This window comes from Acanthochromis polyacanthus, chromosome 9, assembly GCF_021347895.1.
Source record: "Acanthochromis polyacanthus isolate Apoly-LR-REF ecotype Palm Island chromosome 9, KAUST_Apoly_ChrSc, whole genome shotgun sequence".
NCBI classification, from domain to species: Eukaryota; Metazoa; Chordata; class Actinopteri; family Pomacentridae; genus Acanthochromis; species Acanthochromis polyacanthus.
The window spans coordinates 7803759-7818404 of record NC_067121.1 but is presented as its reverse complement, the minus strand read 5'-3'; the positions used below and the strand labels follow the sequence as shown (position 1 = coordinate 7818404).

At 39.9% G+C, this 14646-nt stretch overlaps 1 protein-coding gene across 2 annotated transcripts in view; it reads right to left on the bottom strand.

The window, feature by feature from the left end:
- Positions 1-347: 347 nt before the first annotated feature.
- Positions 348-14646, bottom strand: part of LOC110963794 (nuclear receptor coactivator 2-like) — a 69430-nt gene continuing 55131 nt past the window's right edge. The window contains exons 14-23 of one of the 2 annotated variants that reach the window (XM_051952976.1): positions 14098-14277; positions 13938-14004; positions 13690-13855; positions 12089-12409; positions 9881-9958; positions 9533-9779; positions 7966-8194; positions 7723-7879; positions 7525-7599; positions 348-5330 (exon numbers count right to left, since the gene is read on the bottom strand). In XM_051952976.1, coding sequence (XP_051808936.1) covers positions 5319-5330; positions 7525-7599; positions 7723-7879; positions 7966-8194; positions 9533-9779; positions 9881-9958; positions 12089-12409; positions 13690-13855; positions 13938-14004; positions 14098-14277 — 1532 coding nt within the window. In that variant the 3' untranslated portion in view covers positions 348-5318. Of the gene's footprint in view, positions 5331-7524; positions 7600-7722; positions 7880-7965; positions 8195-9349; positions 9780-9880; positions 9959-12088; positions 12410-13689; positions 13856-13937; positions 14005-14097; positions 14278-14646 lie in introns of both variants that reach the window. The other variant, XM_022212289.2, reaches the window with a different exon arrangement.

The following is a 14646-nucleotide window of genomic DNA, read 5'->3' as shown; positions in this document are numbered from 1 at the left end:
TGATATATATGTAATCACTTTAGATATTTTTAGGATTTTTTTGGAAGATTTTTTGAAAATATTTAAAATTTTCTTGTCAATTTTTTTAATATAAAACTTTTAAGGGAAATATTTAAGGAATTATTGGAATTTTCTTCCTGAAGGTTTAGCAAATTTTCAGAAATTTTGGGGAATTTTTTTGCTGAATTTTTGGATTTTTTTTCAGAGAAGGAAACAATATTTTTGTTGACTGTAAATGAAGACAACAAGAGGATTAAAATGACTTTATGACTGGATAATAAGTCTTTAATTCAGTTGACTCAGTGAGTTGTGATTGGAATAAAAAAAAAAAACACAGACGCGTTCCATCTCAATAAAAATAATTTATTTACAGTGGCATGAATCATAAATTAACAAGCAGCATTGGCAAAAGCAACGTTAGAGTCGACAGCTTGCATAAAGGGTGTGAACGCCCGGACTTCTGCATAATGAAACACTCACACTCTGAAGAAACTGAACGTGCTGGACTGTGTCGCCGCCGAGACGTTTAATATGAACATCACAGCAGAGAGGATACTTCAAACAAAAGAAAAGGAACAAAAATGTCTTCATAAACTGCAAGTCTGCGAACGCCGACGCTCCAGTATTGCTCTGGTTTACTAGTGTACCGTCAAGCGCTCGCCGTTTCAGGAGGTCAGACGCATTTCAGAAGTGGAAAAGAGCCTCCAGAGTTTTATTTACAGCGGCCTCCCTCCAGTGAAATGTTTCTAAAAGGGGCTAAAGGTGTATTTATGAAGAAAAATGTACAAGTTGACGACTCTGGATAAAGTTTCTTTCTCCCAGTGTTGCCGTTTCATGCAGATCAAGGAGGATTTAACATTTCTGATTTTAGAATCTGAACATTTATCATCACCCAGGGACACTTAATCCTAAAAGCTGGCATCGTTGTTGTGCAGATTTCTGTGGAGATCGAATAAATCTGACCAAACTGGCTTTAAATCAGAAAAATGAGATGATCTGATGTAAAAATAAGAGCAACATTGTCCTTTTATCTTCATTTGGTGAACAAAAAAAAGAAATTAGATGGCATTTTGGATGTGGGACATGTGTAAAGTTGTATTTTTTTAATATTTCCATAAATATTTCCATAGCTCTGTGAGATATTTAACCTGATATGTCCCAAATCATATCAGATTTTTTCAGATTTTACACCAATTCATCTCACATCTGCATTTAAACAATGTCTAACGTTTAAGACGTTTGGCAAGGAAAAGTTAAGAATCCTTCTTTTTGATTCGAAAAGTAAGCCAGCAAGGAAAATACGTGGTGTTGATACAGGAAGAGACTAAACACGAGCATTAAAAATCATGTAAACAATGTACAGCTCCTTATTGTGGTGATTTTCCCAGTGGTTTTGCATTTTCAATATTGAATTTTACGAGCGTAATGATGCCTCTCTTCAGTAGCAACATGGTCCTACATTCGTGCTCTAAAGGATGTGCTAAAAAAGTAATTAAAAAAAACATTTAATGCCCCTTTTGAAAACCAAAAACACACTGCTAATCAGGGAGAATCTCAAAAAAACAGCAAAACAGTGTAACTACAAAGTAAATAATCGCCTATTTTAAACAGCAAAAGTGTAATTTCCTGGAGCAGACACGCCATTCACCGCTTCTCGGGAGAAAAATCTAAAAAATTGTTTAATTCTTCAAGCGTCAGCAGTGTATGACAGAAATAAAAACACCTGTAAACCTCACAGTTAATAAACCAGACAGAGAATCACAGAGCTAAGGCATTATGCTAACGTCTTCAGCGTCTTAAGGTACTTACAGGAATTACAGTATTCTTGCAGTTGGTAAAATATACATCTACAAATCAAGAGAAAAAATCTTCAGCGTGTGTCAAAATCAAGAGAAATCATTCGACGAGCCATAATGTCTGCCTTTCAGAAAGTCTCCACGGCTTCATCTTAGAGTTTAACATCTTTGGGATTTAACAACAAGCTAGCGAACCAGAGGACGATTTACTGCAGTCAAAGCTACAAAGATACGAAGGAAACGTTTTGTTTTCTTCTTCGTCTTTACGGTGTGTGCTTAACAGATTTAAAATGAATGGATATTCAAGGCATACACTCAGTTTTGTTCACAATTACAAGCTACAAGAAATCACCTACAGAACAGCACCTTTCAGACCGATTCATGCGAAACTATTCCTGAATGCTCCAGTGTGAAAATCCATAGAAGTCTGGATCGTAAAGAGTCGCCTCCTTTCATTTAGCATGACTAGTATGTTTACTGGAGAAATTTCCACTCAATCACCATCAAAGACCAACACAACAAAGTCCCGCAGGCCGGCACATCGCAACCTGGAAGCGGCAGTAGCGTTGGAGTTTTATTAGTTCAGCAAAAGTTTTTGTTTTCAGAGGCAAAGCTGCTTTGGAGGCAGAAATAATCTCATTTGGCTGAATCTCAGCGGGAAAAAAAGTTCCTGACAAATTTGGCCTGAAAGTCAGTCGAACAAAACCGAAGACGCTGCTCACGCTAATGCTAACATGCTGATAGTCAAGTGTAGGGTGCTGTCATGCTAACATTTGCTAATAAGCAAAACAGACGTGCGAACAGTGCTAATGTTTTCAAGTCAAAGCTCAAGACTTTTCGGTTTGCTTCGGTCTTTCTTTAAAGCGAACCTGTTAGCCTCTGAATTTCTTAAATTGCACTGTAATTTCTACTTTTTAAATTCTGTTTAATTCTTAATTGTGTTGAAATATCTTTATACGGTTTGTCTTGATGCTTTTAATGTTTCATGTAAAGCACTCCAAGTTGACTTATTGAAATGAAATAAAAACTGGCTCACCTAGCTTAGCATATTAACAGGCTAACCTTCGCTAGTAAGCACCAAACAGGACATCCAAAACTAAGTCATTCATTTTGTTTGTACCAAATTTCATGGCTATAGATATTTTATTCCTGGCTAAGGGAGGACATCAGGAAGGCTATAAAGTGCTAAAGGTTAATAAAAGGATTAGAACACGCAGCATTTCCACTGCAGGACATTCACTGTGAAGCTCTGTTTTGTGGTCCGCTCAGAAAAAAAACTAAAACTAAAACTAATATTGTTTGTTGGACGTAACTCTAGTTCTTTGAGCATGTTGATGGTGACATTATCGAGGAAACTGCTACTTAACTGAGGTCTTTAATGAGTTATTATCGAGTCTGCCAGGGTTGGTCAAAAGTACCTAAACTAAATTAGGTATTTAGGTTATTTTACCGCTTCAGGTGGTTCCTGCAGTGGAAAACAGCCTAATCATTATTTCTGTTTCACCAGAAAACTGATGCTAAGTTAGCTAGGCTAGCTAGTTACCTCAGCTGAACTTTCGATTTACAATACGTGGAGGAAAATGACAAAAATTTCTTGATTTGCAGCTAAGAAAGTCAGTTAGCTGGCCTCCTGACTAGCTAGAACATTGCACAAATTAGTTTAGGACAGTTAAACTTTTAGTTTACATTTTAAGCCTTTCATTTGAACCAATTAACTGAATAATTAGCTGACCAACCACTGCTAAGTTTAACCAATGATATATTTCTGCTCCTTGACAAATGTTTATGGAACTAAACTCCAAGCTACTGCTTTACAATACCACTTAGGGGAAAAGGACATTAAAACTCTATGTACACTATCTATACACATTCACCTTCATTCAAAAGTCATTAAAGAGGGGCGCAGGGCCCCCGTAACTACAGCAGTTGAAATATATTAATTTTAAAATCGACATCAACATGTATCATTTTCAGAGATTTCCTTAAAGATATATATCATTGATTTTTTTAAAATGTGTCATTCAAATAATCTCTAAAACTTTTTCAAAACTATAAATAAACTGTAAATATTTTCTCCATAAACTTTCTCATTGTCATCTTCAGTCGGGCTCCAGAGCGGAACCGTAAAAGATAAAATCCAGAAGTTTCATTTATGCTTGTCAACCGTTCTCCTGTCAAACTGTTTAGTTCAGTTTCACAAAATAAAGTTTCTCTATCGTAAATACACAGCCTCAGAGGGTTCAGAGGATCTTAGCTTGAGGTTTCAAACTTCATGATACATTCATGTGACCGGAGACATTCGACCAGCAAACACTGTGTGAGTTCATGGAAAACAACCTGGGACTGACAAAGACGTTGCAGGTTTTACTGCAGCGACTTTCAAGTGACAGAAAACTACTAAAAAGGTGCTGTATGTAGCATTTTGAAAAAAGAGGAGCTGCCTGACTTGATTTATGCTTCCTCTTTTACAATCTCTGATTTTACAAATACATGTCAGCAACGTAACTTTAAAAAAGTGTGTGTTTTCTTGAAATTATTGTAATATTTACATGTAAATAAACATCTGTCATGTTCATGTTGTTGCTGAATGGGACCATACAGTGACAATAAAAAGTAAAACTCAGTATTTTAGTATTTTTAAATGTGATTTCTGTGGCTACATTGCAGTTTTACATCAACCAACTATGATTGGTTGACCAGAGCTGAAAAACTGCAAAGATGCTGTAATTACTCTCACAGCCAGAAGGGGGAGACAAAAGCTCCACATAGAGATACAAAGACCTTTATTTTTTACTTCTACTCAATGGTTAATTATACTAATGTCTCAGATTTATACCTTGTTAATGCTACTGATGATTAGAAACTAATATTTTGAAAGGAGTGACTGTTTAAACACACAATTTAATTCTTAATTTTTGGGTATATCCGAACATTTTCAGATAAATTAGGCTGAATTTATCTTAAAATACATTCTGAAAGTGATTTTACTTTCAGGGGAAACCAGGCTTTACTAGGTTAATGTGATATCTATGTTTCAAATGCTACACAGAACACATTTTAGCACTCTTTTACTCACTGAATATGAATCAATTTGTTTGAGCAGCCTTAACTTGATTGCTGTTCTAATCCCATGTAGGATAAACAGATAAATATAACACATATTGAGTAATTAACACAGAGAAAAAGCATGGGCTACAGTGAAAAACTAAAATGTGTCCCTGAATCAGCAGTGGCACAGTATTTCTCTTTTGTGTGTGTGATTATCCTCCCATTGTGCGTTTGCTGTCAGGATGGTTCAGACGGCAGTTTCCCTGTAATTTCTGACTGTTTGCATAAAGTGTGAAGCTGCTCTGAATGCAGCTCTGAAGCTTTGACGTGTCTCCGATGTCCTCCGGCTGTCTGTAGTGCCTCTGAGTTGGCTGGTGTGATAGAGGGGCAGTGTTTCCGTCAACTCCTTCATACTTCAGGTGTCAGTGTTTTTGAACGAGTTCCTGCATTACCTTGTCTCAGCCACAGCAGGGGTCAGCAGAAGTTCTACAAAAGTGAAAACCAGAAGCACAGTAAGCATCAAGGGAACTTACTGGAACAGAAATGTGCATGTGGTGGAAGAAAAGGTGGAATCATTGTTCACGCCTTGCAATGAGAACACTCTAGGCTGAGGTGTTGACAGAACGTATGTTTTTTACTGTTCATACTCTGTAGGTTCCTGGATAGAGATCAGGCTGTATCTATTATTAAAACACAACCTGTGGCTAAGTGTGGAATATTTAATGAAAAGACATTCAATTAAATGTGTGTAGTACTGATGTTGTATCAAACCAGGTGGAGCTACAGTGAAGAATTTCTAGAACTGGTTCAGTAACATCGGGCGTCACTGACTTGTCATGATGCTGATATTTACTCTGGAATGTTCCTTTCCTTATAGCTCTTCTGGCGTCACTTCATCCGTTAAAAGTTTTTTTTCCACAAACAATCAAAGTTTGCTCCCGTACAATCCAAGGAAAAAATGTAAAACTCCGTTTACAGCTCTATGTGTAATAATATCATGTTAACTGCTGGTCTTTTCCACCAATATCATTTTCTCCACTGCAAAAACAGAATTGTGGGTACTTTATCCTCATGCCATACCTGTATACACACACACACACACACACACACACACACACACACACACACACACACACACACACACACACACACACACACACACACACACACACACACACACACACACACACACACACACACACACACACACACACACACACACACACACACACACACACACACACACACACATATAGAGGTTCATCATGCCTGGTATATCATCTCTGTGATACCATTTTTATTATTATCTGTGTATTTTTTTAAGCCCTGTTAGCCCATGTGTATCCAGCTGCTGTAACGTGAATTTCCCTTGATGATGTGGACAACAGGATTTACTGTATTCCAAAATTCTTCCAAGTGTTTCTGATCCGTAAACCTAGAGGTTGTTAATTTTAGCCTTGAAGTTAGTAGCTATTACTGACTGATTTGAAATGTTTTTCAAGCTGAAATTGAAAAAAAAAACATGCTTTAGGGGTAAAAACATGTAGTCATGTTTATCGGTTTATTACTTTGCCCATATAATTTCCCGTTGTCTTACGAGATAATCTCTTCCATATAGATAATAAAATGGAACCTTCTTGTGAAGGGCAACAAAGGATTTGTCTTTGTGTTGGAAAATTATAGGTAGTACCTGATGAATTAATGAATGACACATTTAGTTTGTCACAAGACATCACTAGGTTTTTGTAAAGTCATTCAGGTTTTTAAAATAACTTTGACATTATGTATAGTGAGTCAGGACCAAGAAACTAAACAAATTTTTTCCTTTCCAGCCAAGAGAGGCATCCAGTCTGTTTTTTTAGTGAATCAGACACTTAAATTGGGCAAAATGTTTAAATAACTCGTCTTAACCAACTGACAGGATGGAAATACCAAGCATGAAGTGGCCAAGTTGTAGCATGTAGTCTGAAAACTAAAAGGGACCTAAAACAGAGCCCTGAGGGATACCAGTATAAATAAAGTGTACTAAAACAGCAGGTCTAAGAAGAACAGGTGACTTTCCTGTATATTATAGACAATGACTAGGCACATAACAGACTAATTTATGGTGTGTAGGCTTCAATTTTCTCTGTAGTATTTTTTTCTCTATAGTCAAATAATGTATTTCAGGCTAAATTTAACACTAAGCTGGGAAGAACTAGAACAGTGTTCCTACATCCCAGTGGAACATGTGACAGTCACATGTTCCACTGGGATGTAGAACACTGTGGAACATGTGACAGTCATTTCATGGCTAATTTTCATGTTTTATTCTAATTTTTTCCCCACTGTTCAGACTGCAAATGCTGTTTATAATACATCCCAAAGACGCTGCTCTGTGTTCTCCTACCTCAAGCACATAAGGTGTCCATAACTCTGTATTTATTGTTAATCACTGTATTTGCACTAGACTTTTGTTCACTTTTATCTTGCACTAAAAGTCAGGTTCACTTTGAACTTGCTCTTTTACACATACCTAGTAGTTAAACAGTCAATTTACTTCTGTTTTTTCTTGTACTTTGTGTCTATTTATTTGACCAATAAAGCAGATTTTGATCACATGTGTAAGTGATTAAGCACAGAAAAGTTCACATGATGTCGCACAAAGTAATCTACGAAAGAACAACGAGGTTTCACTCACAGAACCTGCTTCTCCATCTTGTGTCAACATGTCAATTCCTGTGAGCTGCTCCAGGATCAGGCCGCTGTCGGTCACCTACAAAAGAAAAGTCATAACACAGAAATAAAATGAGCGCTCCTGAATGAATGTAATGAAGACCCAGTCAAGCAGGAACCAGATTAACTGTTTCAGCTCATCTGGAATCGTGTCTTTTTTCACCTGCTCTGTATTCATGGAGCTCATCTGTCCTGACATGGGGTTCATGTTGCCTCCGTTGCTAGCCAAGGCGACTCCCAGGTTCATGCTGTTGCTGCTGCCGTACATTCCTCCGCTGGGCTGCGTGGAGTATTGAGACTGGGACTGCTGGGGGTACACACTGAAAGAAGGCCAGCTCAGTGAAAGAGAGCAGAAAGCTTTCATAGATAAAGACATAAAGCAAGTGAGCCGTCACTCTGCCGTTACCTGTTGCTGGTGGAAATGTTGGCAGACTGAGGCCATCCATTGAGGTCGGCAGCGGGCTGGTAGCCGGGGGGTCCTCCCTGGTTCGGACCCTGGGGTTGGGCCTGGTTCTGCTGCAGCATGGGGCTCTGACCTTGCCCCATCCTGGGGGACAGCAGGGGGCTCTGCGGGGTGGCGGCCCCACACGGGAAACATGAAACCGGATCCTGGTGTTGCTGCTGCTGGCTCATTCCTGGAGGTGTGAGCAGATAAGAGGGTCGTAAGATAATACGACAACACAAACACACACACAGACACAAACACGCACACACCAACACTGAAAACTAAGTAAGTTTCCACCCATAGCTGTTAAACTACACAACTTCTACCAAACACTACTTGTAGCTCCCTATTAGGTGGAGATCTGACCAACATGAACTCTGAATTTAGGACAAATGGGAATGATCTTGCCTAATCTTGCTTCTAATTGCAATTTTTCTGACATATATTAGATTTTTTTTTGTAAGTTAAACTCAGTAGATTTAAAATGCCATGGATCATGAGCATCAAAAGTGTGACTGTCACACAAGGAAGACGGCATGAATTTGAAAAACCAGAGGTAGGATAGTTTAAACCTTGGGTCAGACACGCTGCATAACGTCTACACTACATTGCAGTCTTTGGAATTTGCTAATTAAAAATTGTTTCAAATCACAATTCAGATTGTAAAACGACTAATCGTTCAGCTCTACCTCTAAGTGAGAAGAAATAAAAAAAGCTACTGCCGACATTTAGAAAATCGATCTTTGTTTAGACATTCAGTTCTTGATTACGGCCGCCCTACAACTAAAAGACAAACCAGTAACACAGAGAAATAATTCAATTCTCCACATCAGTCAGCTTGTTTCTTTGTCAGAACTCAAGTCTTTGATGCAACTAAATTAAAAAAGATAATCTAATTCTGTCTCTTCTTAAGCAACTTGAAAAATTGTCGGAAAAGTCAAATATTATCTTTTATCTTAAAAGAAATTATGTGCACATTTACAACAAAACTGACAGAAGACACATGATGTTCACAAACACAACAAAAAAGGAGAAATGTTCAGTCCCCCCACTGCTGCTTTCCCTCTGATTGGCTGATGACAGTGTTGCAATCATAGTCAAAGAAAGAGTCTAGCTGATTAATTAGAGCATAAAAGCAGAAACCTTGTTGATTTGCACATGAAAACAAAGCCAGAGCAACAAATGATTAAGTCATGCAACCTTAAACCACAACCAGACAACTTACAGAGGACTTCAGACAAAGACGGCACTCGACCTCCGCCACCACAACCACAGAAAGCGACTACATCCTCCACGAAGCGCACACAGATCATTGAGGCATCGCTGCTGTGCTTAAACAAAATACCTGAACTGCTGAACTGGAAGGCACTGTGCTGTGACGGCGGACTCATTACGCCGCCGTACTGCCCGCCTACACTTCCCATCATGCCCTGGCTAGCCAGATGATGGCTGGGGGAGAGAGGGGAGGAGAAGGGACTGGAGGAGCCGGGATGAGGAGGAGGAGGTGGAGGAGAGGGCAGGCCTGTACCGTAGTTGGTGGCCGGGTAAGGGAACTGCTGTGGGTTGCCCTGTGGGAGCCGTGGGTTGGTGCCGCCCATGGGCATCGGCGTGGGAGCGGCACCCCCGCTGGGCATGTTGGGCGGCATGTTGATGCCCTGAGTGCGCATCATCATGGCGCGCTGCTGATGCACGTGTTGCTGCTGCTGGCGCTGACGGAGGTGGTTGCTGAGGTACTCGCGCTGACGCTGCGCCAGCATCTGGGCGTTGAAGGTTCCCTGCAGGACGAAACACACACTCAGGTAAATCTACCCGAGGAAAGGAGCTCGACTGACGCTGAGAATATTTCATGATGACTTTACAGAGACGGCAGACTGACCTGGTTTGGTACATTAGACCTTAGAGGTAGATTCATATTGGACACTCCGCCTATCTGGTTCACCACTGGCTGACGGTTCTACACAAGAAACAGCAAAACAACAATCAGACTTATTACGTAGTTTGTAATTTATGGAGGCCTGCATACATTTAGCTATTATAAATATGTTGTTCTAGTTTAATCTCAGGGATAATCTGTCTTTTAAACAGAGTGCCGATTTATATTTGAGCATTTTTGCTATTTTAGTGTATTTTGTTTCTAATTTTCTGTTTTAATACTTTTTGTAAATGTGTAAAATCATCAGATGTTGCTCCGACGGACAGACAGACAGATGGATTTATTGTCTGTTCTAAGTAAAAACAGAAATTCATCTTTTGTCACTGCTGTAAGACACAAGTTTAAAAACCACATTCAAGCACTGAAAACACCCTCATACATTAAAAAACACAAACAACAATAAATAAAGCGCATAAAATAACTTAAAAAAGTAGTCTATTTCGTGTTATTCAGATCAGCTATTGCAGAGGGGATGAAAGATTGTATTTATTTTCCTGGCCAGTGGGGTTCTGTAGCGTCTGCCTGATGGCAGCAGCATGAATGTATCTATACTGGACACAGCAGACAAGAAATGGTGTTTTTGTGAATAGCTCTGAAGCCAACTAAAGTTAAATCAAAATCTAAAGTGCTAACACCAACGTGTTCAGATTTTATATTTACCTGTAGTTTTCTTTAAGACTCTGAACTGAAAACATGGAAGTGCAGAACTCATGTCTCACATGTGAACACACTTACTGCTATTTTAGCAGATATTTACAAACTGTTTTCCCTCAACTCTCCACCAGGTGGCAGCCTGGACCTGAACACTTTAATTCTCACTTATTCTATTTCTACATTTCAGGATGAGCTCCTTAAAAAACAAATATGTATACTTGAACACACTACACAAAAAATACAAGCAGAAAAAGAAAAAATATTCACAGAAACAGAAAGAATGTATCAATACAAATAAAATCTTCTCATGTAAAGACAGCAGGAACATCATGGGCTCTTCAGAGAGACGCTCCACTGTGTTAACGGCCAGTCACCAAAGGTACAGGGCATGTACGCAATCATCTTTGAGCGGCTCCATGAATCTGTGTGTGTTCGGCAGCAGGGAATCGCTGATGAAGCCAGAAATCTCAAACACGTTTGTTCTTTTCTCTCTGCTGCTGTTTAAACCCACTGAACCCTGTTGGCCTGCCTGTCTGCTCTGCTGCGTCAGTCGCAATTAAAAAAAATAAAAATCTATAAATGTAAAATATATACTTCACATGGGGCTAATGCTCAGCAAAAATAGATTTACAATATAAGTGTCTAAAAGATCTAATGGTTGAAAACAAGGAAGCCTGGCGTGTCAAGATGTGACTGAACTTTCTGTAACTGTTTTTATGTACAGGAAGGAAGTGATAAGAACTGTATTTATGATCCCACTCAGGCATAAATAAGGAAACAGCCTCACTATGAAAGTCTGTAATCATCTGTAATTAGCTGTGATACAAGAGAACATGCATCCCTAAAAGTAAAATGTTCTTTTCTAAGCTGCCCTGTGTGTGTGTTTTTGAATTTTCACTGCAAGGTTTCTGTCAGGGTTCATTTTGAGATAATTAGAACACAGCCTGTCATGTAGGCTTTATGTGTGACAACGCTGGATGAAAACTTAGAATCTGTGAAGTTATTCTCTTTACCAAAATTGAATACCAATCATCAGACGTCACTGAAGTTCTTCAATCTTTTGTTCTACGTTTGAGAAAACTTGTTAAAATGTGACCTTCTGTTGCTACAGATGTCATCAAAGCACAACATTGTCTCTTTTATAAATAATCAAAACAACAAAGTGGAAGTAATTCATGTTTAAATAAAGAAGCAACTGATTTACTCTCCAATTTGTAGACTGTTTTGAGCATTCATAACTGCTCACACTGAGTTTTAACATAGTTTGACTTTGAAAGTTTTGATGTAAATTTGCTCTAATGACCAGCAGCAAACTCCCCTGATAGACAGTCCGGAGCCAAAAAACGTGGAATTCTGTCATTTTAGTTAAATAGAAGGTTCCTGCTGAGATGTCTTTCCATCGTTAACATATTAGCCACCAGTCCACCAGTAACGGTAGCAGCTGCACAACTCGTACATGACTCACACATTACAAAATAAACTTCTGGTGACACCTACCAGCTGGTTCTGGAGTCTGTGCTGCAGCTGGAGCCTCAGGTTGTTGGGCTGCGAGGGGACAATCGGACTGGGTCCCCCCGGCCTCATGCTAGCTGGTCTGGGCCCGGCGCCACCAGCCATCCTCATCATTGGAGGGTAGCCGGCAGGAGCCATTCTCTGAGGCCCCATATGAGCGCCCATGGTGGGACCGTGGTAGCCGCCATCCGGAGGCATGCCGCCGTAACCCGGCTGGCCGCCGTAGTGTTGACCGTAGAGGGGAGGCTTCATGCCGGCCGCCGGGTCCGAGGAGCCCAAGAACTGGTCCTGGTCTGACAGAGGACCCTTCAGGGAGGTGATAGAGAGAAAACATTAGCTTAAAGGACGGTGGAGTTCTTCAGGTAGGATGGAGGCATAGTGGATCAGTGCCGATGATTTTCTTTATAGTCATCAAATCCAAAACACGTTTTCTAAGGTTTTATAAAATAGAAAGTACGAAAAGGAACTACATTAACTCTCTGAACCCAAAGCAGTTTCTGGGCTCATTTTTCACTGAAATCTAAAGTTCTTCACCTCTACTAAAACCGCACAGCCATGGCTAGAGGTAGAGAGCACTCAAAAATGTTGTCTGTGCAGTATAACCAACTTATAATGCCATAAAAAAGTGAAAGTTGAACTTCTTAGATTATTTCTTTTACAAAAAACATAAAAAATGGAATCAACATGAACAACATTTTTCCAAGGTGTTAGCAAAATTGACAGAAAAGATGGCGGCTGTACATACTATTGATATTCTACATTTTACATGAAGACTAAACGTATTATGATGAAATAGCTAAATTTTAAGCTTAGATTTGTTAAATTTCTCCAACAAAACTGAGAGGCACATGTGTCACTTTTCACAGGTTCTGGCTCTGACAAATGGTGTTATTTTGGTGTTTTGTTTTTTTAAAGTTAAAACGCCTTTTAGAGTTGGACTTGGGGGTTCAGAGGGTTACCCCTTTAAGCTGCAGTCAATTCCAGCCGTTTTCAGTACAAAAAATCGCTAATATTCTATTTTTAAATAAAAAAAATTACGAAAAATACGGGGAATATTGGACGCGCATCGGGAGGTGCATTTCCTTGAAAACGACCGATTCGGGGATTTTATATCGACTTCAGGACATGTTTTGGACAAAATAGTTTACTGGCTTGTGTCATCTGATGTAAAAGGTTGGATTATGGCCGTTTTTTGTGGAATCTTTTTTTTGTGTGTAATAATAAACCGGAAATGTGAGTCGCGCTGTGTGCTTTGAAGCCGTGTATAGAGAACGGATGGATGAATATTTGTTTTTGTCGGACAAATGTGTTTTTCTCACCCGCTGTGGTAATCGCATCTGAAAGTGGTTTATACCGGCGGATTCATGAGAATCTAAGCTTTCCATCGGTGTATAGTGTTTGTATAATCGCGTTTGCAGCCGTCGGACATTCTTGAAATTCCTATGCAAATTAGTAGGTGTACCGCCGGCGGTACACTGAAGCTTAAAGGGTTAAAGAGTTAAATGTCTGTACGAACACTTTTTTATTAAAGATTTCCTTTCATTCCCAGCCATGGTGACTCCAAAGGTTGGTGTGAAGATGCTCACCTGTCCTGCCAGCGTAGGGATTCCCAACATCTTGTCAATTTCTTCCAGACCTTCATAGTCCTTCAACACTGAGCACAACTGGTTCAGCAGAGCCCCTTCATCTGGCTGGCCCTCTGGTCCTGTACAACAGCCCATCCCATCCTCCTGGGGGACGCCGTACGGTGGCCTGGAAGGAAACGTGGTGTTATTATCACACCATATTCAAGAATACCGCTGACTAACCTCTTACGGTGGAATGAACATCAGACCTGCTTTGGTTTCCATAATGATCCATCATCATGCGGTCTGGCCACGGAGCAGTCTGATTGGGCGGAACTTGTTACCAGGAAGAAATACAATCAGAATCAGTGAAAGATTTGATGGAGCTGATGTCAGCGTTTGAGTTTCTGTTATTTTGTTTCTTCTCACCATTGCCCATCATCTGCATGTTGACCATGGCTCTGGATCCAGATGGACTTCTTGTTGGCAGCGCAGCGTTCATGCTTGGGACCATGCGACCAGGTCCGACTCCCTGGGCCATCATCGGCCCCGCTGTGCCCCCCATGGGCCCCTGGGGACCCCAGCCTTGCTGCATGGAGGACCGCATGCCTGGTTTGAGGGGGGGGTGGGGGGTGGGGGGTGCAGAATTAGTTTTTCATTTCTTTCCACATAGAGCCATTTTACACAATGTCAACATGTCATTGTCTGTATTATCTCTATTCTCTTTAACCCTCTGAAACCCAAAAGATTTTTTTAAATAGTCATAATTACACCGTTTATCAGTCACATACTATACAAAATCATGAGATTTTCAACTTTTTGACAGCTTCTGTACTTAACATCTGTGATGTGCGCAGATTTATCCAAATTGAAACGCAAAAATTGTGACCATCTTAATGTCTCACTTTAAAATTACCCAAAAGTAAAGAGCATGCCTTAACCAGATCCTTTAATGAACTAAACATTCAGCACCCCTCA